This window comes from Branchiostoma belcheri, unplaced genomic scaffold, assembly GCF_001625305.1.
Source record: "Branchiostoma belcheri isolate BF01 breed outbred unplaced genomic scaffold, Haploidv18h27 scaffold50, whole genome shotgun sequence".
Lineage (NCBI taxonomy): Eukaryota > Metazoa > Chordata > Leptocardii > Amphioxiformes > Branchiostomatidae > Branchiostoma > Branchiostoma belcheri.
This window is the reverse complement of record NW_017804132.1, coordinates 2035991-2060388: the sequence shown is the minus strand read 5'-3', so window position 1 is coordinate 2060388 and position 24398 is coordinate 2035991. Positions and strand designations below refer to the sequence as shown.

Sequence of the window (24398 nt, the reverse complement as noted above, 5' to 3'; positions counted from 1 at the left end):
GTGATGGTTTGGATCCACGGCGGTGGTTACACACTGGGTACAGCCCGTACCTATGGGGGAGAGGTGCTGACGGCGTATCACAGTGTCGTCATCGTCACCATCAACTATCGTCTGGGCCCGCTCGGATTCCTACAGACACTGGAGGACGAGGCACCGGGAAACTTCGCACTTCTAGACCAGGTGCTTTTACCTTTCATGAAAGTTACATGCTGGTGTGTTACGCCGTGGGGCGGTTATACCGGCTATACCTATACAGATATAGAAGGAACGGCCGTGTGTGTGTTTGTGTGTGTGTTTGTGTGTGTGTTTGTGTGTGTGTGTGTGTGTGTGTGTGTGTGTGTGTGCATATGTTTGTGCGTGTGTGTGCATTTGTGTGTGTGTGTGTGTGTGTTTGTGTGCGTATGTTTGTGCGTGTGTGTGCATGTGTGTGTGTGTGTGTGTGTGTGTGTGTGTGTGTGTGTGTGTGTGTGTTTGTGTGTGTGTGTGTGTGTGTGTGTGTGTGTGTACCTGCGTACATAATGTAACCCAACACCACAGGGTGATGCTACAGCACGAGTTGCCATGGTGAGAGACGTCTGTTCCAGGTCATTGACTAGGGGAAGAAGAAGAAGAAACTGAGCAAAAACAACATGTTTTCCTTCTTCGAAGGTAAACACAATGAATTTACAATAACTTTGCTACAGGTCAAGTCGCTACAGTGGGTACAGAACAACATCAGGAACTTCGGAGGGGACCCTGACCGCGTGACCATATTTGGGGAGTCAGCTGGAGGCTTCAGCGTGGCGTTCAACGTCATGTCTCCCCTGGCAACCGGACTGTTCCACCGGGCCATCTCGGAGAGCGGCGCGGGGCTGATGCCGGTTAAGGAGAAGGGCGACATCTCAGGGACACAGACCATCGCCGGTAAACTTGGCTGTGACGTCAATCACTATGGCAACATGATGCGATGCCTTCGAGGGTGTGTGCCTACGTTTCTCTTCATATTTGAGCAATGTTCAATACAACCGAGACGATTAAGAAACACATTTTCCCCGTCTTCTTGCGCTATGTCTTATATTGGATAAGACATGCAATTGGTAATCTGTGTCTTTGTTAGACCCTGTATGCATCTCTTGTCTTGGACCCTAACTTTTTTCTCTCACCTCCTCAATGACATGGCCAGTAGCCCGGTTTGAGCTTTCCATGAATAAAGAAATACTTTAAAAAACAAACAAACAAACAAACAAACAAACAAACACATAATTTGGCATGTCCGTCCATAGCAAAACTGCAGATGAGATCCAGGGAGCAGCAGCTGTAGGCCTGCCGTACTTAGTGATTGACGGCCATTTTCTTCCCGAACATCCCTGGGTAAGTGTACATTTCTTTAATCTGTCTTGGCGATTTGAAGGCAAGTCTTTGATTCGTTGTAAGATTAACAAGTAGCCTTACTGCACTTGGTGACAGCGAGTTCCACTCTGTGAGAGTTCTAGGAAAGAGTGAGTTTTTGAATACCTCAATCCTTGGTTGATAACTCGTCCACCAGTTTATTAATCATTTTGTACATCGTGCATTTTGTACACATTGCAGCACCTGATCCAGAATCACCAGCTGAACCAGGTAGACTACCTTCTCGGCACGAACAATGACGAGTTCGGCTGGCTGCTGTCCCTCACGCTGTCACATGTGGACGCAGACGGGATGAACATGACCGAGTTCCGAACCATCGTGCCTGTGGACCTGGCCGTGATGACGGGCGGCATATATCCAGTAAGGATCATTCTTTGTATATCAGAAAAAGGAACTGAAGACTTCGAATGAGAAGTAGTAGGTATTTAAAGTAAAACTAGAAAAGTAACATTTGCAAAGCAAATGCATGTTGACCTTTGCACAAGGTCTGCTCGTCAATTCTTACTTAGTCTAAATCCCTCCTACTATAAAATTGCAACATTATGTAACCCACCACAAGTTACCATGGTGAGAGACAGTCTGGTTCAGTCAGGTCAAAGGTCACTGTTTGGAGAATAAGAAGAAGAAACGTAGCAAAAACAATATGTTTTCCTTCGGTAAAGATAAGAATGATTTAACTTGACTCCAACAAATAGAAATGCAACTAACCAAATCTTCCACCAGTCCTCTGGTCTTTATCGTAATAACCGAGGGCCAGAATGCACGGGATTCGTCACCACCAGGAAGTATGACGTGACCCCTGTCTCTGTCCCTTATCCCCTCATGCCAAGAAATAGTTAATTTCGACCATTTAGGTGGTGGATTGAGAACCTTATCTTCCGTACTGTTTGTTGTTTTCAGAAAGGAGACGCCAGCACACTGGTACCACGAGTCTTGCAGGAATATCGCGACCCTGACAGACCAGACGATCCCATCGCGATACGGGACCAGTACCTGCAGTTCCTGACAGACATGTGGTTCACGTCCTCTACTGTCATGGTGGCTCAGGCTCAGTCAGGTTGGTATCATAATTCTTGATTTTTATTCTACACTCAGGAAGGGACAAATCTTTACAGAAGCAGAATCCCTGGATATTAGGTGTAACAAGTCGTTCAGTGTAATGTAGCCAGCTACCGCCGCGCCGGTTATACAGATACAGAAGCTGGTGTGTTACGCCGAAGGGCGGTTGTACCGACTATACAGATACAGATACAGACGACCACGGTACATTTGTGTGTTCTTTTTCTACAGAACAACCGGTCAAGGTTTACCAGTACGAGTTCCAGCATCGCACGTTGCTCCTGTCTTTCAAGCCGGATATAACATCTAGGGGTTCTGACTATGTAAATTAGGGTCAGAAAGTAGCACCTACTGACTTCAAAGGTGTTACAATGCATGTACGTTGGTCACGGTATATTGCTGTTTTCTTTCTCCACAGAACAACCAGTCAAGGTTTACCAGTACGAGTTCCAGCATCGCACGTCCCTCCTGTCCTTCAAGCCGGATTTAACATCTAGGGGTTTTGACTATGTAAATTAGGGACAGAAAGTACATTTGTAACACCTACTGACTTTCACAACGGTATTACAATGCATGTACGTTGGTCACGGTATATTGCTGTTTTCTTTCTCCACAGAACAACCAGTCAAGGTTTTCCAGTACGAGTTCCAGCATCGCACGTCCCTCCTGTCCCTCAAGCCTGATTACGTCAGGGCTGACCACGGGGATGACTTGTGGTACGTGTTCGGCAGTCCTCTCCTGCAGAACGTCACTTCCGGAACCTGGCTGTACGCCATGACGGAACAGGAGCGGGAACTGAGTAGGGACTTCATGGCGTACTGGGTCAACTTTGCCACCAATGGGTAGGTGCATAGTCTCCAAGCAGATTCTAGGGCGGCATAAGACAGTATCAAAGTGGCCTTGGGTGGCGTGTAGGACCCTCTCTGGCCAATTTGATACTGTCTTCTGCCACCCACAATGGTCAAATTTGGGCCCCGATCTCCCCACTTGCTGTAGAACGCGAACCATGTTCGATCTGACGTAATTCGAACAGAACGGTGTTCGAAATGGGCCGCTCCAGGCCTCGGCTGGGCTCTGAAGTCACTGATTTCGCACTTATATGCTACAGTCATATTTCTAAACCAACCAGATTCAAGCATTCGCCACCAAAAGAATGCTTTATTTCTTTGTTTCTCTTCTTTAGAGACCCAAATGACTCTACAGGGTCAGCACGCATGCGTCCTTTGACACGCTGGCCCCGCTACACGCCTTCCTCCCAAGCCTACCTGAAACTCGACGTGACGTCATCTGCTGACGTAGCACTCAGGAGGTCCCGGATGAAGTTCTGGAATGAAGAGGTGCCGAGGCTGATGGGAATGACGTCATCAGAGCCAACCAGCAACGCAGCAAAACTTCACATAAGCAGTATTGTAGTGATATTGTCTTTGGTTTATGCTCTATCAGCATTCTTGTGAGACAGCACATATAAAATTGCTTGAGTAACAAAATTATATCCAGCTGCTTGAGTAACTGTTCTTCCACTAAAGCACCACCTAGCAGCAGTTTGATGTAGAACCAGACAGTATTGCCCTGAGGAAGGCAGCAGAAGCGCTACTAAAACGATGGCGGATTGTCATAATGGTTGTGTGTATAACTTTATTAACCACAGGCTTCAGAAGGGTTCAAATGAATTGTTTATAAAACGTCTAACACTAAGTGTACCTAATTAATTTGTTGCGTTCAAAATGTGACAATTCCAATTGCAATGAGTAAGCCATGTTTCTCTAACAACATTTATGTATTTTGGTTTACAAGTGACAAAATTTATTTCGTCGTTTTGTCGTCCACTGAATCGAATAGACATCCCAAAGTTCAGTGGTTGAGGGTATTTTCATTGGAGAACATCATCTGACAATACATACACCTCCTGTATTATTGTAGGCCTGGCATCTCCCATAGGTGTTGACTCCATGCAGCTGTACGTCAGGTAACAATTCCTCTATTACTACTGTCGCATCCTGGAATGGTAGAATGTTGATACTTATCTGTCTGTAACGTGTGAAGGAAACGTTCATTATTATCATCATGCTTATATACAAGTACTTTGTCATGAAATGAAATACTCTCTGTGGATCTTCGTGCGTGTTTAATTAATTCAACTGCTATGGTATACAACGGGTCGAATCCCCCCTAAACATGTTTTTTAACGGTGTCGCTCAATGCAAGGCCAATTATTTTTGGCCACTTCTAGGCATAGAGCTAGAGGTATAGAACTGTAACAGCAACCCTTCTCCCTGAGTCAGAAATGTTTGGCATATCAATGAATTGTAGAACTGAATATTTTTCCAGGGAAGGCGTGGAACAACAACTCCGTCTTGCCAAGACATCGGCTTCTTTAAGTAATGAGTTCACATTGAAAAGCTAATATGGTGTTAGAGAAGTGTTGTCTAACCTTCAATACTTCTACCTCTGCAGTAGTTAGCCAGCAGTCCCCGTTTAGATCGAGCCTTCTAAAGATACTGTCTGTGATGACGCTCTCTTCCTCGTACAGTACCAGTGACTGGACCATGTTCTTTGGTAGCTTCCCTCCGTACTCTCCCAACAGAGTCGTCAGGACAAACCTGGGTTAAGGGTGGAAGTGGCTCAAATCAATTGATAAGTCAATCAATCTGTCTATCTATAAATCAAGCAATCAATTTTTCTATCAAATCTATCTATCAGTGTATCAATCAATCCATCAATCAATATATGTATCAATCAATCTGTCAATCTATTTATCAATCAATCAATCAATCAATCTGTCTATTAATCAATCAATCAATCTATCAATATATCTATCTATCGATCTATCAATATCTATATTTGCCTATATCTATCGAGGAGGCAAAAAGATAGATAGATAGATAGATAGATAGACAGACAGACAGACAGATAGATAGATAGATAGATTGAATATTTTTTTTATTTTCCTGTTGTAACTCGATTTAAACATGAACGTGAATGGCTCATGCCTTTGCCCTTAAACGTTGTCCAGGAATTTGCCCCATTACCTAATCTGTTCCCCTGGCCGTACGTCCAGCGTGTTGAGATGCACAGGTGACCGGTAGTCCCTCCCGCTGCAGTCCGAGCGGTTGAAGGCAGACAGCGGTGTCCACCAGAAGTTGACCGCCATGTTCCTGCCGTGTGACCGGACCTGGTGGTAACGGGAGCAAGATATTATCTCTCTATCTATCTATCTCTCTATCTCTCTCTATCTCTCTATCTCTCTATCTATCTATCTCTACCTATCTCTCTATCTATCTCTCTATCTATCCATATCTCTCTCTCTCTCTCTCTCTCTCTATATATATATATATATATATATATATATATATATATATATATATATATATACCCAAGCTTTATGCATGTATGCATGCCATTGCAATTGTATACGTGCAGACATTACCACGTCTCCAAACCCTTGTATACCCTATGTATTATAAGCCATTCATCCTATATATCTCTGATGTCGCACACAAACACAAACACACACACACACATACATCCTACCTATCTCTAATAGACCCTGACCCCGTGCACTCTCATTCATCCTACGGCCCCATGCACTCTCACACACCCTGTGAAAATATATGGGAAAATACCATGCTCCCGTTAATACCCACCTGGTGGTACCAACCCTGCGGTAAATAGAGGCAGTCGCCAGGGGGCACGCGTGCCGACCACCACGGGATGGTGCTGAGAGCAGGGTACCGGAACATGTCCACACTAGCGAGATTAAAAGAATGTAGTACCGCAGTTATATACATCTAAAACAGTCAAAGAGGCCAAGAGCTCTCTACCTTAGAAAAATTATGACCTTAGCATGTCCAGAACACGAGATAGGAAAGCCGGAAGGCATGCCCCTTGGAATGTCATGTTTGCAACACTTGAGAACATATCAGAAATCACAAAGATCCCTCCACAACTTCTCGAGTTATGCTGTTCAAACACACACACACGCACACACACTCACTCACACACACACACACACACACACACGCACACACACACACACACACACACACACACACACACACACACACACACACATTGCCTTTTTTTTGGGAACGAAAGTTCAAAATGCAAAATAGACAAAAACAAAACGCTACCGTTCAACGTCAACTGCAATCTCTTCCCCATCGTCGTGATGTAATCCCCATTTCTCCGCCATGTCTTTACCCAGGATGAACCAGTCTTTAGTGCCACTCAGAACGCAGTTGAGGTTGTCCATGTTGTCCATGTGTAAAGTAGAGGCTGTCCCACCACTGGACAACCACAGCTTCATGTCCTGCAACCGTTGGGCGAAACCACCGCAAGCTAGACTCTGGGGGAGGTACACTTCCTTCATCATAGCCTAGGACCCAGAGAGAAGAAAATTATGTAATGTTAATTATCTTCATGCCAATTTCATTCTATGTTTCATACTGAATACATGAAACTTTAGTAGATAGCCTCTGCCAATAGTGATGATGACATCTTACATCCACATAGGGTGACCTGGACATTTTGTTTCACTTGACACTGTAAGAATTTTGGACACTGAACAAGACTATTTCCTGAGAGGGGTGAAAGAGGCTATATACATCAGGGCCCATCACCCTTCACTTAACCGCGACGGGGGCCGACATCGTCTACCAGATACCTTTGACCCAGTGTTGACATCACATTTCAAAGAAGCCACGTGACAAGCCTCACTGGGTCAGTCTACTGAGGAAGACCAGTGACTGGTAGAAAGCTCTAGGTGAGAGAACTTTTGTGTTGGATCAAAAGTTTTAACTTTAAACATGTACAACTACCAACAGAGATGAACTTTCATGATAGTAATGCCATCTTACCTTTGGAATGCTGTCAACCATGTAGAGATCAGATTGTTTATAGCGCTGTAAGAAGTCGAAAAGTCTCATCTCTTCATTGTAGCTGTCCGTCTCCTCTTTCTTTGCGAAATCAACATGCAGCTGGAAATAATGGAGTGAAATATGAACATGACTTATAAACTGTTTTAGGATGTTAGCAGTCCAACCCGAAGTAAAAAAAAATACCCGACAGGGCATCGATTTGGAAATGCTTGTCTCCACCAGACTCTCCACCATAGAGGGTCAAGTTTGCCTTTTGATCGTAGCGACTTCTCACAGACTTCGTGCAGGCAAACTGGACCCTCTATAGCCGGCCATATCCCCTGGCCAGCTAGATTCTTTTAAGGCCGATTTCTACTATTTATTCAGCCTGCAAAGCAGTCAAGTGGAGACTAAGAAGGACCCACCTTTCTCCATCCATATTGAACAGTAAGGTACCAGTCATTCCATCTTTTGTAGGCGGGAAAAAGTCGCGCAGCCCCCGAAAGAATTACTGGTCTTCTCGGGGCCACGTAACGGTGGTAGAACTCCTCTGGCGATGGGATGGCGTCCACGGATTCCACCTAGTTCGCGACAAAATGCGTTTTATGAATTTTTATTTACTTTTGTTTATTCACATATATTTATTGAGTACTAGGCAAGAAGCACATGTTGCTAATATAACACCTTAGTTCTAGGAAAGAATGAATTCGTAAACACCTCAATCCATGGTTGATAACTCTGGTACTTGAAGGCATGTCTATTTCTTGTTCTCTTCTGGGCTGGTGTAATCCCAAGTGCTTGTGAGAGTCAACTTCTTTCAGCTGAACACCCCTAAACACTAATGGCGGGTGATGGACTTTGATCTTTTTCATAGAAAATGCCATTAGTTCAGTTTTAAGAGGATTGAAAGTTACCAACCACTGTCTGGCTATCAGGAAACAATTAAAATTCTATATCACTAGACACTGACACTAGATACATATCAGAAGAAAAGACCGGTTGTCAGAAAACGTAACGTTACGATCTTCGACTCTAACATCTGCTTGGAGACAAATTAGAAGTACTAACCTGTCCTGTCGGAGGCTGATGCGATCCAAGTGGTTGTAAATGTCCTGGCGGGTCCCTCAACCCGGAAGTCAGAACAGCACCCAACAATACGACGATAGGAGTCACGAACAGCGTACATTTGCTGCGTACCACAGGGAGGGCATACATGTTTTCTTTTGTCTCCTTTTAGGTTTAAAACAAAAGCTGGCTTTGGTGGTGAAATTGTGCATATAATCTGACACAATGAGTTGAATCTCCGTGCTGAATCGGCGGCTGGAATTGGCTGTTGGAATCGGCTGCCAGCTTCAGGTTGGACGAACGATTGAATCCTTGGTAGCACAGACGGTTAGAAACTAGGGGAACGAGACAGAAATTGCTCTCGACGAGGTGGATTGTACGTGTTAACTCGCAGTTAGTTGGATCCCCTGGCTTTCTGAGTAGCGCGTTACGCACAAGTTGCAAGGCGTGCCCGGATGTTTGTAGACCGGTATTACCGGTACCGTGACGACGTGCCACACCAAGGTTTGCCCTGGCACAAAGTTTAACTTTAAGATTTTAAAACCAATTCTACATTTAGCGCCATGTAGGTGGCCAAATTGGTCTGTTTAATATCTCACTATCATTGCTAAATGGCCTAATTATTTTGTCTACACATATACAACAGTCTACACGAACAACATACAGTAAGATTTTTCGACCCTATTTTGGCGACCTTCGTACCTGTGTCATTCTCTGAACTTTGACACTTGGGCTGTACTGATCAGCGTTTTTGATGGTATGACATGATAATATATGATAAAATGTAACATGGTATGATAGAACTTGGCAATTCAAATATATCTTCGCCTCCCCGTTGTTTTCGCAAATGTATATCATATCTATATAGTATAACACCAATATACAACACCAAAGACCAAAACTCGTTAGACTTACCATTTTGTTTGGTTTCTGCATATTCGCATTGTCTATGGCATGGTTTTAATCATTACTTTCGGAAGAGGCTAACGTGATAGGGATTACCTAGAAGCAGCACTTCTGCACTGATAGGATAATTCCTGCACCATCGTGCGATGTCTGTATGAACTGCAGCTAAAAACTGATGGCGAAGAGGAGACAAGTGGTGAACAGGTGCAAAAGAGGGCTTGAAACGAGGTCAACGACACATGGATGTGATCGGGCTTGGAGCCATTGTACCGCATATCTGATCTGGCAATGTGTTAAGTAGTATAAAACAGGCAGGGGAGATAATTCTTTTAATCAAGAATGCCGTACCTCATCAGTTTAGCTCACACAGACTATGTACAAACTCCGAATAGGGTAAAATTTGGTTTAATATTCAGCTGTAGTTGTCGTGTGAAACGTAACGTTATCTTTTGCACAAGGTGTGTGGTTTTCTTCACCTGTGTTAAGTATGGCCGACATATACAAAGTGTACGTTTACCTGGGAGGGGGGGCAGAAACAAAGAAAGAAATAGTCAAGTTCATTCGTGACACTTTAAAAATGGCTAGAACGAATTTTAAGTTAAGGTTATGGACTTCTGAAAGTACTTTTCGATCCTTTTCTGCTGGCTCGTTGCTACCCTTACCCGTCCTAAAAGTCTTATTATAGATATGAAAGACCCTGAATATGGGACATCCTTGGTAAGAGCTATTCTATGGTCATGTGGACAAAAATAGAACGCAGGACCTGGGTGTGCGACGTTTCGTCACACAGAAATGTCGTCTGACGTAGCCGCCATGTTTTAGAACCGCGTCACGGCATAACATCCGGGCACTGAGCAGAAAAAAAAGTCAAGGAACACTCAACACAATTTTTTCTGACGATTTGTAAGCGAGAGGGTTTGAAATTTGCGGTTGTGACGTGGAAATATTAATATTGTGACAGCCCCCCTCCCCCTTTCGTCAGCTGTTTGTTCAGGCTCGTCAAAGGCGGGAAAGCTGACAGGGACTGTTGTTCGCGATCTGTCGTCAGATTCCCGCTCATTCCAACCAATTGTTTCCTCAAGAAGTGATGTTTAACCTTTTGAACAAAGGACTAGCAGCTGTGTACAGCGGCGGTCCACCTACTAAGGTACGTGCAAGGCCAATTTTTTAATTGTTTTACCATCTATAGTGTTGTGGAGTTCGGCCATGTTGGTTCAGACGACATTTTGAATCAGCTAGGGTTCGGCTTGACTCCCGCGTGGTTTCCATGCGGTCATGATATATCGAGCAGATAAGTTTACCGCACGAGTATCTCTTGGATTAGCGGAACAGACCAGGCGCAATGCCACTCAACGGTAAGGTTTTAAGAGCTTTTTTTCTACGCACACACTTCTGTACAAAAAGATTTTCTCATCTTTTTCATGTATGACTCGTATGTGTGCCAATACCGGCCGTACCCTGCGGGAAATTTAGAACATTAGAACATGTTCGAATTCCATGACTAAAACGTAATGGCGAGCGCTTGTAAATTAACTCCTAGTATCAAGCCTATCTCAAAAGTGTGATTACGATAAGAGTGCAAAGATATTCCTTGTCATTCTTGGCTGTTCAAGAGACATATGGTGAAAATATGAGGGATTTCGTTTCTAGATTAGATAGCTCCAGTGATGTATTTTAAAAATAGATATCTCCTATCCCGTGTGGGCCGCCATGACACCAAAAATGGCTGGCACGCCTGTCTGTAAAGCCATGGGTGGGGAAATCTGGCCGGATTTTCACTAACAAAGCATTCCTATCTGCTTTAACTTAACGTAGATATCCAGCTGATCCTTCGAAAATACTAGATATAGCGTTACATAACCTCTGATATCGTCATCAAAGTTAGCATAGATTGTCCAATGATGTTATAGCGAGGAAGAGTACAAACTCGCGCCCAACACTGTCTCAACTAGATTTTTCTTTAACTCTTTCAGTCTTTGCTATCTTAGTGACGGAAATACACAATTCGCTTTTACGTACCCTCAACCACATTAAAAAAATGATGATCTGAGAGTTAGTAGAATATTCAGCCGGGAGGATGACGAAGGCATTTCCTCCTTATCAGTAGTGGTTTGTATTATCGGTCAATCGGTTGTCCCAGTTTACTCCAGGCAACTTGTTTTTCCCACATTGCTGAACACACACCCCAGGGAAAGCGTCGTTACTAGCATACTTTCCAAACAGCTAGCTTTGTTGCAGTTTGTTACACTTATGCGCCCCCCTCCCCCTGGAACATAAGCCATACTACTCTGCCAAATATGGATCTCACTATCAGTGGATCATGTTGTTCACTGGGTCAGGAAAATGAATGGAAAAATTGTAACACTTGACGTTGTCAGATAATTGATGTTGATTTTTTTTGCGTCAATCAGAATTAATTAAGAGATAATTATACGTTGTTTTGGGAATTGAGAATACGGAGAGTGTAGATAACGACACCCGTATTGCGTTGACTTGACGTCATTCGTAAGTGAGGGAATTGTAGTTGTACTTATAAACACAGTGCGCTAGTAACTTTGTACGTACTTGCATCCCATGGTAACGTTTTTTGACGTAGGACATCCCACTATTATTACTAAACATGATAAGTGCAGTGAGGGTGACTTTCAAAAATACATGCCCCCCTCCCCCTCACGACGGCCTGAGTCATATTCTTTCTACTCTACTTTCCAAATTCATAACAGTACAAAAATAAATGGTGAATCTTCTACCACACCCTTAAACCGTCATATATAAAAGGGTTCGGATAAACATGTCAGAGTCAGTTTGGTTAAAACCCTAAGTTGGTATTGCTGAACAGTTGTTTGTAAGAGGATGCCGAATACTGGTGTATTGGGATCCACAGCCGTTCCTAACACAAGACGGAACGACAAGGTACAGATTTGATTACTTAAGAATAGATTAAAGCTTTGTTGGTCAACACTTGTCTGTACAGCAACCAATCTGGAAACTGATATTCCATATAAGATACTAGTATTGTGTATTTTGTATGTGTGTATATGTATTATGTATGAATGCATTTAGAGAAGAAATTTCAAAATCGACAAAAACTTTGTCAAACTGTCGAGAATAAAGAAATACTAGTACAAATCTTTATCCAATTCTGTAAACGAATTATTCAGCGTGTTATCCGCCTCAACAGTTTATTCAGTATTTGATTAAGGACGACAGCTGCCTCTAGGTAAAACGTCAGGCCAAACCATCCCTCGCAAAATTCGTTAGTACTCAAAGTTGTCCTTTCAGTGTAAGAAACGTTTGTCCTTCAAGGCAGATACACCTACCCATGGCATCATCATATACTGGTACAATTTGAGTTTGTTAATATGGCTGTCTTGAGAGTTGCTGACTGACGGACACGCCGTTGAATTTTCCATTACAAAATTTTAGTTAAGAGTGTGTGTGGTGGGGGGCGATTGATATGGTTGACTCGAAAATGCTGACTAACAGACACGCCAATGAATTTTCCATTACAAAACAGATCTAGATCATATTCTACATTGAGTCATACACTATAACAAACAGTAGTTTATTTGCTGAAATTAGATCCATTCCTAATCTTTAACTGACTGAATATACACTTTTTGGACTCTCTGGTAATTATTCTAACTACAGAATTTCCGTCGTATCTCATAAACCAAGCCTATATTTCACAAACTTAATCTTGACATTGACCTCAGATAGCACTTTAGGGTAGCCTAGTATCTGAGACAAACACTACCATAAATAACAACAATTATAACTTCTTTGGAAAGACGACTTTTGTGCTAAAGAAATCAACATGTCAAAGTACACGTTCTTAATTAGATGGGTTTAGACGAGAAAAATAATAATTATACAATTACAGATTGCTCTTTGTTCTCGAAAGTTGTTGAGTCAGCGTTTGTTTCCAAAACTAACCAATCAGTGCAAACTTGATACCCCACTTTCCAACCAAAACAATGAACGAATCATTCACTGTTGCCGAACAAATTCAAAACTAGCCTCGCGATAGTCTAAGAGTTTACTAATATGTTGAACAGGATCTGGGAATCATCCTATTACAGAGATTTGTCTTGGGACTAAGTGAATGGTGACGTTGAACGTGAACTTCCCATTCTGTGACCTCGGAGCCAATGTCGGGACATGCTGGGTGAAGACCTTGCCTTTACTTTAGGGACATCAAACCCAAATATAGCAGCCGACGCCACAGGCGCGAGGCGGGAATGTTAGATTGACAGGCAACAGTTGTCATCTGTTCTGGCTAATAACCGCTTTTGCATAACGCCCAGACGCGAGGGTAAAGCTGCATGGTGTTAGCGGAAATTCCCCCAAGCGCAGACTGGGTTTCGTTTTGAATTATCAAAAACACAGTAGGTAAACTGAAATCTCTATTCTCATACATCGAATTTTCTTGAGATTGTGTTTTGTTGCTGATGATATGCATGTAATTTATTACTCGTAACAAATGGGTAGGGTACTAGTATATACATGTGGCGGTTTCACTAGCCTCTAGGCCTATAAAATTACACTAAATTCAGGAAGGAATCGCGTCTAGCTTTACGTAACCTTGACATAAAACTTTCCTTGGAAATTATGATAATAATAATAAATCAAACAAGCTTGCTACATACATGTAAACTACAAGTTATGAGTCGGGTTATCTATTTCTTCATTTTTTTGGCTTTGTGACTATTTAGGAGGAGCCAGATTATGTACATTAATTGATGTACAGTTCTTGAAGACTTTGATAACGCTTCAACAGTGAAATCTGTAAACTAACGAGGTTTTGTTGTTGGCAGGACGGTGATCGTGCCGACATGCCCCCCGTGAGTAGCCGGTCCACAGGAGACGCCATGAAGCCAGCCACGGCAGCAGGGGAGCTGCCGAAAGTACAGGTACATATATCTATAACATACATGTAATAGTTATATGTATATGTATTTGTATATGTATATGTATAATGTGACCTGTGCTTAGCCCAGTGGGGCAAAAATGTACAATAAATCCATCCATTCATATTGTAGTAAAATTCATTGCACAACAATTGTACATTATATAGAAAAGGGCTTTCTGTATAAATTCCTTGGTGCAAAGTACAAAATATGGCACTATTGGTACATGACTAAAGGTTCCATAAGGCTAATGTACCTAATACAGGAGTGTGTAATATGGGATGAAATTGATCATCGAAATCACGGACCATCCACACCCATATTTAAGACATTCCGAAACATGAAACAACATAACACGAGCATAAAATTTGCCACTTTTCCACCAATGGCTTTTCAATCAATCACTCACTCACTCACTCACTCACTCACTCACTCACTCACTCACTCACTCACTCACATTCTCACACACTCACACACTCAAGACACACAGACACTCATTCTCTCACACACATTCTCTCACTCACATTCACTCATTCTCTCACTCGTTCACGCACTCAATCACACACACATACTCATTCTCTCGCTCACTCACTCACTCATTCATCCATCTGTCCATCCATCCATCCATTCATTAACAGGTTGCGGTTGACGTTGCACAGAAAAAGGAAGACCCGGATGTAGGGTTGGTGGGGTTGCTGAGAGCGCAGGCGCAGGAGACAGGAGCATCTGCGTCAGCGGAAACACAGGTGAGTCAGGCACTGCGCATGCGCTAAACCTGTAATGTATCGTACTTCGACAGAGCGTCTTGTTTAAGGTCGTATTCGAGGTCGTATTTGAGGATGACATTAGGTCTATAGTTTTCAAATGTTGTGTCGGAAAAGATATCGACTGCAACGGGAAAAATTCCGACACAACGTTGACCAAACATCCAACGTGTATCTTCGTGTTGATATTGCATTGTGGGAGATGCTGCAGAACATTGTTTTTGAGATTTTGATATGAATTTTTCCCAGACCTTTCAACTTCTTTGTAGTCGAAAATGGTGCATGTTAAATTGGCAATTCAATATATACTTATATACATGTTATACAAAGTAGTACAATACATGTTATGTTAACATTAGGGAGAGAGACCCGCCGCAGTTGTGGAACCACACAGGCCGAACATTCACTCCAGCTTACCCAAGAGATTACCGGAGAGAATTCTGGTAAGTATATGGCATATCTCACCATGTACGTGTGATGTTTGAAAACTGTGTAAGAAGTGACATGTGTTTCTTACCAATGTTGTCAAAGTATCCGTGCAAGTACATGTAGAATAGAATAAGAAATCAGTATCGGTATAGCCGGTGTAATCGCCATTCGCGGCGTAACACTCCCGCTAAATCGCTTACAATTTTTGCTGAAATCTACTTTCCATAACCCCTTAGGAGGGTCCTGCTGCGTATACATGAAGTAGTGTAATGTCACGACTCTATGCTCTTTGTTGAAAAGATTTCACGCACTAAATAAGGATTCTATGTGCACAGAGGGGAGTACAGTAAGTTGGTAAAATGCCTCCGCATCTGAGGCGTCGCCAAAAAAACGGAAACGAAATCTGTGCTCTCTGTTGCAGTATGGAGACCTGTGTAACGCGGCGCTGATCGGGAACCACGATGTGGTGGAGAAACTGCTGAAGGAGGGGGAGGACGTGAACGAGAGGGACAAGGTGAGAACACTGCCCTGGGAAAGAGACTCTGGTCCCATTGCCACATCTGCCACAGTAGTACATGTAGTAACGATTCGTGTTCTAGTAAGAATTCACCATTGTTGTAACAATATGGATTGTAAAAATGACCAACCTGATGTTAACAGCCCTTTGCGAAGCCAACTAATTCTAGCCTCAGATTCCAGCAGCCGATTCGGCTACAATTAAAGGAAACTTTCGGCTAGCACTGACCTGTGGTAATGTGTGATGATGTAACCGAATTTTCCACTTATGTATCTTCCAGGACGGTGAAATAGCCTTGCACATTGCCGCACAAGAAGGACATTCCTCCATTGTGGACCTCCTCTTGGAGGCTGGGGCACAGGTGGAGGCTAAGAATAAGGTACGAGGCTAATGAGTGTGCAAATAGATACACATTATAAGTGAGGTCGTATATGTATAAGGCTGGCGATGGAAACGAATAAGAGCACCTGGAGACAAGATCATAATGCAGTGATGGTAAATCAGACGAATAAGTGTCTTTGCACACAGCAAATACCAATTACCTGTTAAAGATTTCAATAGTTCCTGTGCTGCAATACTGACTGGTTCTACTTGAACTGCTATATATCGCTGCAGAGGTGGAAGCATGCACTCCTAAACTTGACTAAGCTTGTATTGGCTGTGTAAAAATAACTTAATTCAACACTCGGTGGTTTAGCAACTTAATGAAACTAGCACTATTGAAGGATGATAGATTGCTAAAATATCTTATTTGTCTACTTTCCAGTGCATTCCAAAGCTCTGAAAGAGACTGATATTGTCTCATTTTTTCAGGACGGGGACACCCCGCTTCACAACGCCTCACGAGAAGGGTACGTGGACATAGTGGAGAAGCTGGTCAGCGCCGGGGCTGATGTGGAGAGTAAGAACCAGGTAGGGTCACATGAAGTTGAGAATTTTTTTTCGACTTAACACTATCTTTAGTATTACTCAATACAATATAAAACCGAAGTCTTTCAAACCGAACTTTTTGCACCAACAGCACGAAGCAAGAAAAAACCTGACAGATAGTGATATTCTTTGAGAAATATCTAGATGAAGAGGTATCCACCATACCCACTTTCCATTTCAAGTTATATATGTCTGTTGGATTCTGTAAAAAATTGAATGGAACTCAGTTGGAACATGTAATAGATTTGTGTACACCCGTCAACTGTCAACTGTAGAGTAGACCCTTCAGTCCACTTGTCTGCAGGGTTCGTACAAACTGTAACGTCATTTCCGTATAAAGATAAAAAATCATATGAGAAACTTTGTGGCATATTAGCTATCCTTCGTTAACAGCAGTTTTTCCGGGGATTCAAAGGCGCACAATTCTCAAATTCTAAGACATACATGTAAAAAGTCTAAGATACTTACAAGAAATGTACGAACCCTGGAAGCGTTTCTTACTCCATCTTTTGCACCACGCATTCCACAGAAAGGAGACACATCCCTCCATCTAGCCGCCGAGAGAGGGCACTTCGGCGTGGTACAGAAGCTGGTGGACAGAGGCACAGACTTCACCATCAAAAACTTCGTGAGCACCCTTGTCCTATCATCATTTCCATCATTAATCTGACATCTATCCACTAATTCATCGGTTTTTTTAAGAGCTATGCTTTGCATTAGGGCTGTTTCAGACCTAGACAAACAGAGGAATTAGCGAAATATTGGATGCTTCGAATAGCTTTCAACGTATGAACTCAGAATGAAATACTGTTTGAGTTATGATGCTAGAATTTCTTCTGCTTACCGTTATATGTGCCTTTTAATGCCTTTCTTATCCGATGTTCTCGTGTATATCTGCTGCTATATGAAATGCAACTAATTTTGTGTGAAAAATAATGAGACAAAGTATTTCTCTATTGGCTTTTCTGGCGGTAACAATATATAACAGTTCTGCTTCCATAATTCATATCAGACTGCATTACCATCCCCGATAAATGTAACTCTCGCGAGAAGATGCACGAGATGTCAACTGAATTGCAGTCTCTGTGCACACGTGGATGTTCTCTGATAGGCAAACTCTGGGATCGTCTGTACATCAATTTATTTGAATTGACCAAGTACGAAAGGAATAGCAAGTCCTTCTCGTTACGACGTACAGCAAAAATGTAGAGACAAAAGAAAGTGATGATGACATTTATAAAGCATTGCATTGGAAGTTTATAATCCAACCGTCCACAATTTTGTAATTAACCATGATTATTACACTTTACAGAATGGCATCACAGTGCTTCACGCAGCCGCAGACGGCGGACATACCAACATCGTGGATACTCTTATCAACGCAGGGATAGACGTCAACTACAAAGATGTGGTGAGTTAGCCTCTACCAGGCTTAGGCCTCGGTCACAACCCGCCGTACGTGCTTTTTGTCCGTACGTTTCTTGGGAGGCTATGTCTGCTACGTTTTTTTCTGAAAACGTGGGGAAGGAGTGGCGTCGCCGCACGTCACTCGCACGTCACTCGCACGGTTGCGCAAGGTGTAAGAGTGTGGTCTGTACTCCCCACGCACGGATGCCCTAGGTTTTCCCACGTTTTTGAACGTAGACAGCACGCAGAAGAACGTACGGCGGGTTGTGACCAAGGCTTTAAACAGTCTGCTAGCGGACCAACCCCCCTGGCATGTTATCTGTCTATTTTGTCAATTTTTACTCTTTCCAGCTTCCTCCCGAAGCCTGGTAGATGCTAGTGGTGAGTGAGAACTGATACCATGTTAGCCTGAAATCCGGCCGGCTTACGGCCCTAGTTGGGTAGCAGCTGAGCAAATACAACTGGCTTCCGGGCTAAATACGCAAATTGCTTACACCATCATCAACGTCTTCAACTGCCAGCCAAGGTTTACAAAATATTACTTACAATGCCTTATTAATAAATAGATAAAATTATATTATACTGCTCTGAAGAATATTATGCAGAAAATGATTTCATCAGGTTGGTAGAAAATACGATATTGGAATTATCTTATGCACAACCAGGGATTGTCTTCCCTTGATTACTGAATATTATTACTAAGAGTGCAAAGAAGAAGAAATGTAATATTTCATGTATGAAGCAGAAAGAAGACTATATGGTTATATGGTTATAAGACAAATGGTTAATATTATTTCTATATTCCCATGTTCTTCCAGAATGGCGAGTCGTCATTACACAAGGCCGCCATGAACGGTCACGTGGGCTGTGTGGACAGACTGATGAGAGCAGGGGCAGACATGGCGGCCAAAAATGACGTAAGCACATTTTAATAAACCTAGTCTTTCTAAATAGCGCTCCTAGCGGCCCGCCAGACTCGAGAGAGCTAAGTAGACCCTGCAGCAAGATACTAACCCAGGATGATATTACGACTTGATATTGATGACTTTTGAAACGCCTGCATTGCGTTGAAAGACGCAAGTAGAGGGTGATGCTGATTATCATCAATTTGCATGTAAGAACATTCATTCCAACTCCTTTCAACAACTGGCTGCGATCGCTGAGTTACCAAGCATTTAAAAAATTGATCCGAAAAGAATTCCGTACATCATAACATCGAATGTTTTTTCATGTTTTGTGTGTTTATTACCTCCTAAGACATATCTAAACATCGTGGTGCATCTCATAAAATTAAGGATCACACATGTCTAATGTTGGTCATTCAACGGTCTCTTAGCTTAGCGATGGACGTCTAGTGGCTTAACAAATTGTGTGTGTGTGTACAGAGATTTTGTAACATAAGTTGTTATATGTAATTTCTATCTTTTCAGAATGGCCACACCGTCATACACTGCGCAGCGATAGGTGGTCACGTGGGAATCGTCGACATGCTCATCAAGAATAATTACGACATAGAAGTCTTGGACGAGGTGAGAAACTTGCAAAATCTACTACATTGTCAAGATGGAATTGTTAAGAGAAGTAGATATAGATGCAGCAGTAAGCTTTAGTACGTGAAAATCTAACATGATCAGTGGGAAAGAAAGAAATAAAGCTTGGGCCTCTACTGAAGTGACAGATCAAGTGGTGGGAGGGCCGCTTGGGTTACAGTGACGACCAATCATATCACTGTATGAAAACGAGTCCTGATGGGCTCCCCTTAGCGGAGGTACCGGTGTTCTTACAAGCAGGAGTCAACTCCACCCCACCCCCTTTTCTAACCTAGTCCACAGACCGACAGATAAGGGCAACCAACCCAGCCTAAACCAGGGCAAAATGAGATATTTAAGGATTGGTCAATTTCAGAAAACTCGAGTTAGGGTGCCCTGCAGTAGGGAGGCACAGAAAAGTATAACTGGAGGAGTGGTCCGATCTCTGTCATTCTTTTAGAAGGACAAATACATGTTAAGTCGAAACCGGTCGAATTCTGTCTCAGCGCTGACATTATGCCAAAGCTACGAATGATGTCCCCCTATAACTTCAAATGTCATTGCCCTATAGGACGGTGACCTGGCGCTCCACAAAGCTTCATCAGAAGGGCATGTGGAGGTGGTAGACCGACTGGTGAAGGCAGGGGCTGATGTCAACGCCAAGAACAACGTAAGATATCAAACCTTTACTTCACAGTATATGAAATTACCCAAGCGTATCCTACACCGCGCTGGGGGCGTATAGTACAATTTACATGCACTTTCTTTCATTTATTCGTATGAGCTGGTATAGCCTTTTGTCTATGAACTTGAGATGATAATCTTCGGTTACAAATATCCTTCTACCATTGACACTAGTTGCAGGTCTACCTAGGCTTGGAGAAGAAAGGAAATGCGTGATATATATATATTAAAAAAATCTTTTTCCACAGAAGAGTATTTTGAAGAAAAAAGGAAATTTATTCCAGTAATCAATCCAATGTCTGTCAATTCGGAATGACCATTATATACCTTGAGCTCAAATGGGTTTAGAGACAAAGCTTTACTGTATAACAGTTAATCATTTGGATTTGGAGATGAGATATTCCGTACATGTGATTTGTTAACCATGTCTTGCCCCTCCCCCTGCAGTACGAGTACACACCGCTGTATAACGCGGCGCTGTCCGGGAACTTCCACGTGGTGGAATATCTGATCGCTCATGGATCTAACGTTAACGAGAAGGACGGGGTGAGTTATTCGGTTCTAAAAAAATAATAATAAAAAATAATTGTGTCTTTGTGTTCCAGTTTGGGTGAAAAAGCCCTAGAAACGCTTCAAATACTATAACTTCAGTAGAAGTAGTAGTAGTACACTATAACTTCAGTAGTAGCAGTAACAGTAGTAGTAGTAGTAGTAGTAGTAGCAATACTAGTAGTAGTAGTAGGAGGAGGCGGAGGCACCCTTCCGTCTTATAAGATGATGGTCGCACTCAAGATTTGGTGTTATGACTGTACATGTGTACAGCGCCTTGTAATTGTGTAATGCTAACTTTGCAATACATATATAACAAATAATTGTAATACGGGCGATACGTATTGATGGTTTTATTGCAGAACGGAAACACTGCCCTGCACGAGGCCGTGTCCAGACAACACGCGGCCGTGGCCAAGAAGCTGATTGCCGTCGGAGCTGACATCACGGAGAAAGACGTGGTAAGATTAATAGGACTTTTTCTCTTAGAAAAATATTGCCTCTTATGAATACATCAGTGTGAAGAAAAACATATATGAGATAGCTTTAACACAGAAACTCCCGTTGGCCATGGCATTGTTCTAATGACATAGTTTTTCCTACATTGTCTAATACATGTAATGCTCATTTGTTACAGTACGGAAGCAGCATGCTTTTTAATGCTGCTATCTGGGGAAATGTTGACGTGGTTGACAGTCTGATCAAGACGGGTGCTGACGTCAATACGAAGAATAAGGTAAGTTTTAACATTCAAAAACCAAAATATAGTGATTTTTTATTTTATTAACATGGAAATTTAGGCCCAGAACAAAATTCTAACGCTGTGGTATATTTGTCATTGTGTTTGCCTTTTAACATGTCGCAACTCTTACAACTGACGCATTTCCTGAAACAGGGAGACAGCACTGCACTTCATGAGGCAGCCGCTAGGGGTTACGTGCCCGTTGTGGATCGTCTTCTCGGGGCAGGAGCCGATGTTAACGCAAAAGACAAGGTAAAGTATTACGATTTTCAAAACTTTACAATTCGTATTTCTCTTATGATCTTAGCACCACGAATTACCATTATGTCTCCTTCAAGTGAGATGAGAAAATACAGCTTATTTACATTTCATGATAGGGTATTCGATCTTAAGATTAATGTAGTAACTAACCGAATATTTATCTTGTGTTTAACAGTACAACCACAGTGTCCTTCATAAGGCCTCGTTCGGCGGCCATGCAGATCTCGTCAGCACACTGATCAGGACAGGAGCCAATCCAAACGCACAAAACAACGTGAGTCGGCTGCTAGCCGCACACACCTTTGTTACGCCGTCTTTCATTGCACGGTTTTCGTCATCGATCCTATATATTTTTCTCAATTTCTTTCTCCATAGATACCTACTACTATCAGAGCTCATATCCTGCAACTTGAAAACAAGTTGGAGAATCTAGATCACTGTTTTTGTAGCAATATGGCCTCTCTTGACATTGATCAAATTCACAACCTTCATGAGTTGTGGCCTGTGTGCGGGCTATAGAACAGGAAGTAGACTAGTGAAACGGAGATAGTCACTGCCCTTATACACCGAAACGGTGTGGGAAATACACTGTACAACAATCCAATTTTTATGCACACCTTAAAACATAGGTAAAGGTTCAGTTTCTTCCCTCGTGCGCACCTTTACGCATACCTAAAAATGTTCTTGCATAAAGATAGATAGAATAGGATTTCGTACAGCAATACGAAGGATTTGAGCTTTTTTAATCAATCTTTGTCTTGCGGTTTCTTAACGTTTTGTTTCGGTGCTACATACAGGATGGAGATACGCCTCTTCACATTGGCTCCTGTATGGGTCACGTGGGTGTGGTGAGGAGCCTCATCCAGGGTGGAGCTGATCCCAACGTGGTCAACGAGGTGAGGCGATATGTTATAAACGTAAACCGTACTAAAATCTAGTGTAAAAGTCAAGTAGCTACTAGTATTTGGCAGCTTGTTTCTACCATTTATCTCAATGTATGAGTATGTGCAGGAGCGTACAAGACAAGGCTGTGGACAACAGTAGCGCATTTCTGACATGCCAGAGTCATCATTACTATGATGTTGGACATCAAAGAGAGGAGTAAGAAGAAGCAATACTAGCCTGTGCCTTGTAGCATGACTGGTGTCCTCCTAACTCCTGGGCCCAGATTAGGCCCAAATCTATGTAATTTTGGCGACACCTCAAGAGGGGCGGAGGCATTTTTTTAGATAGAATCAAATAGATCTTTAGTGTATACGATCAAATTGTTCGGCGGTTTTGACAGTTGCACATCTTATGTTGATTATTCCTATATTCCTATGGCTGCTATAGGCAGGTTTGACAAGAAGAAACATTTTTGTTTTGATTGCAGTACGGCGGAATTCCAGCAGACGACGCAGAGGACGAAGAAATCCGCGCCCTTCTCATGTCCATGATGTCAGAACCAGAGACAGAGTAGGGTTAAAGGTCAACCACGAGAACGCCATCTTGAAAATCCGTGAATATTCTCATAGACATACAAATACTAAGGTTATCACAAGTTGATTTAGCATCTTAAGCTTACGTATCCGGTGGGACAGTCGCGGTGCTGTATGGAAACTATTGTAACATTTTAAATACGAACTGATAAAGGCAGAGTGTTGTATGTTGTCACAATACCTCATTATCGTATATAAACCACCACTCAAAATACCATGGGCAATGAGGGGAAAATGGTCATGACATTGTTAATAGTAACATTTTGTACCTTTTGTTGGAGACATAATTACTTGTTACACAGTTTGTTGGTTATAAAATGAATGATTTCTTGTAGAGTTGGTCCACATTAAACGTAAGCATCAACATGTATTCATTGAGCAGCACAATTTTCTTGAAGGCTCTACTTTGTGAAATATAACTTAGCTAGCACGATATACAGGGATCTATAATGGACTTTGGAAACGGTTCACAATTATGCAACGTATACTACAATAAAACTACTATAATTACTATTATCTATTACTTCAAATCTTTTCAAGACGGTTGGTGCTAGAATCATGATTGCCATTTATTATAATAATTGTTTATTGAATTACATCTTCGTCATATTGTTAACAATAGTATCATATCGTTCGAACAACTTGTTTTGAACCATTGTAGCAATGTTACATTTAATTTGGCTGTTGACATGGACAGCGTTTACTAGGGGGCGCAACGGTACTTAACTAGATTGCATAACGGAGGCCCTTCTGACTACAGTATTATTTACAGTTACGTGGAAGACCAGTGACTTTCTATTGCATAGATCAACTGAAGCTGCTTTTATGGATGCAGTTTTCTGTACTTGATGAAATAAAACAGATGATTACAAACATTAGTGTGAATAGTATGTTTTTATTGATCTTACGTAAGGACCTGATAA

The 24398-nt window shown here is 42.2% G+C and overlaps 2 protein-coding genes and 1 pseudogene across 4 annotated transcripts; 2 read left to right on the top strand and 1 right to left on the bottom strand.

The window, feature by feature from the left end:
• On the top strand, positions 1-3915 carry LOC109480251 (fatty acyl-CoA hydrolase precursor, medium chain-like). The gene is made up of 7 exons (XM_019782399.1): positions 1-180; positions 684-958; positions 1263-1350; positions 1570-1749; positions 2290-2446; positions 3065-3290; positions 3632-3915. Exons 1-7 carry the CDS (start codon positions 4-6, stop codon positions 3900-3902), a joined length of 1374 nt encoding a protein of 457 aa, XP_019637958.1. The 5' UTR covers positions 1-3; the 3' UTR covers positions 3903-3915.
• Positions 3640-10359, bottom strand: LOC109480358 (annotated as a pseudogene).
• LOC109480284 (putative ankyrin repeat protein RF_0381) lies at positions 10175-24348 on the top strand. 3 transcript variants are annotated; one of them, XM_019782457.1, is made up of 19 exons: positions 10175-10422; positions 14093-14188; positions 14845-14931; positions 15309-15392; positions 15800-15892; positions 16176-16274; positions 16709-16807; positions 17355-17453; positions 18138-18236; positions 19051-19149; positions 19663-19761; positions 20333-20431; positions 20893-20991; positions 21357-21455; positions 21632-21730; positions 21890-21988; positions 22173-22271; positions 22795-22893; positions 23370-24348. In XM_019782457.1, exons 1-19 carry the CDS (start codon positions 10363-10365, stop codon positions 23454-23456), a joined length of 1794 nt encoding a protein of 597 aa, XP_019638016.1. In that variant the 5' UTR covers positions 10175-10362; the 3' UTR covers positions 23457-24348. The 3 variants fall into 3 exon arrangements, with proteins under 3 accessions (XP_019638016.1, XP_019638015.1, XP_019638017.1); XM_019782456.1 differs by having other exon boundaries at positions 14824-14931; XM_019782458.1 differs by lacking the exon at positions 10175-10422 and adding an exon at positions 10523-10630 and having other exon boundaries at positions 14824-14931.
• Positions 24349-24398: the final 50 nt, after the last annotated feature.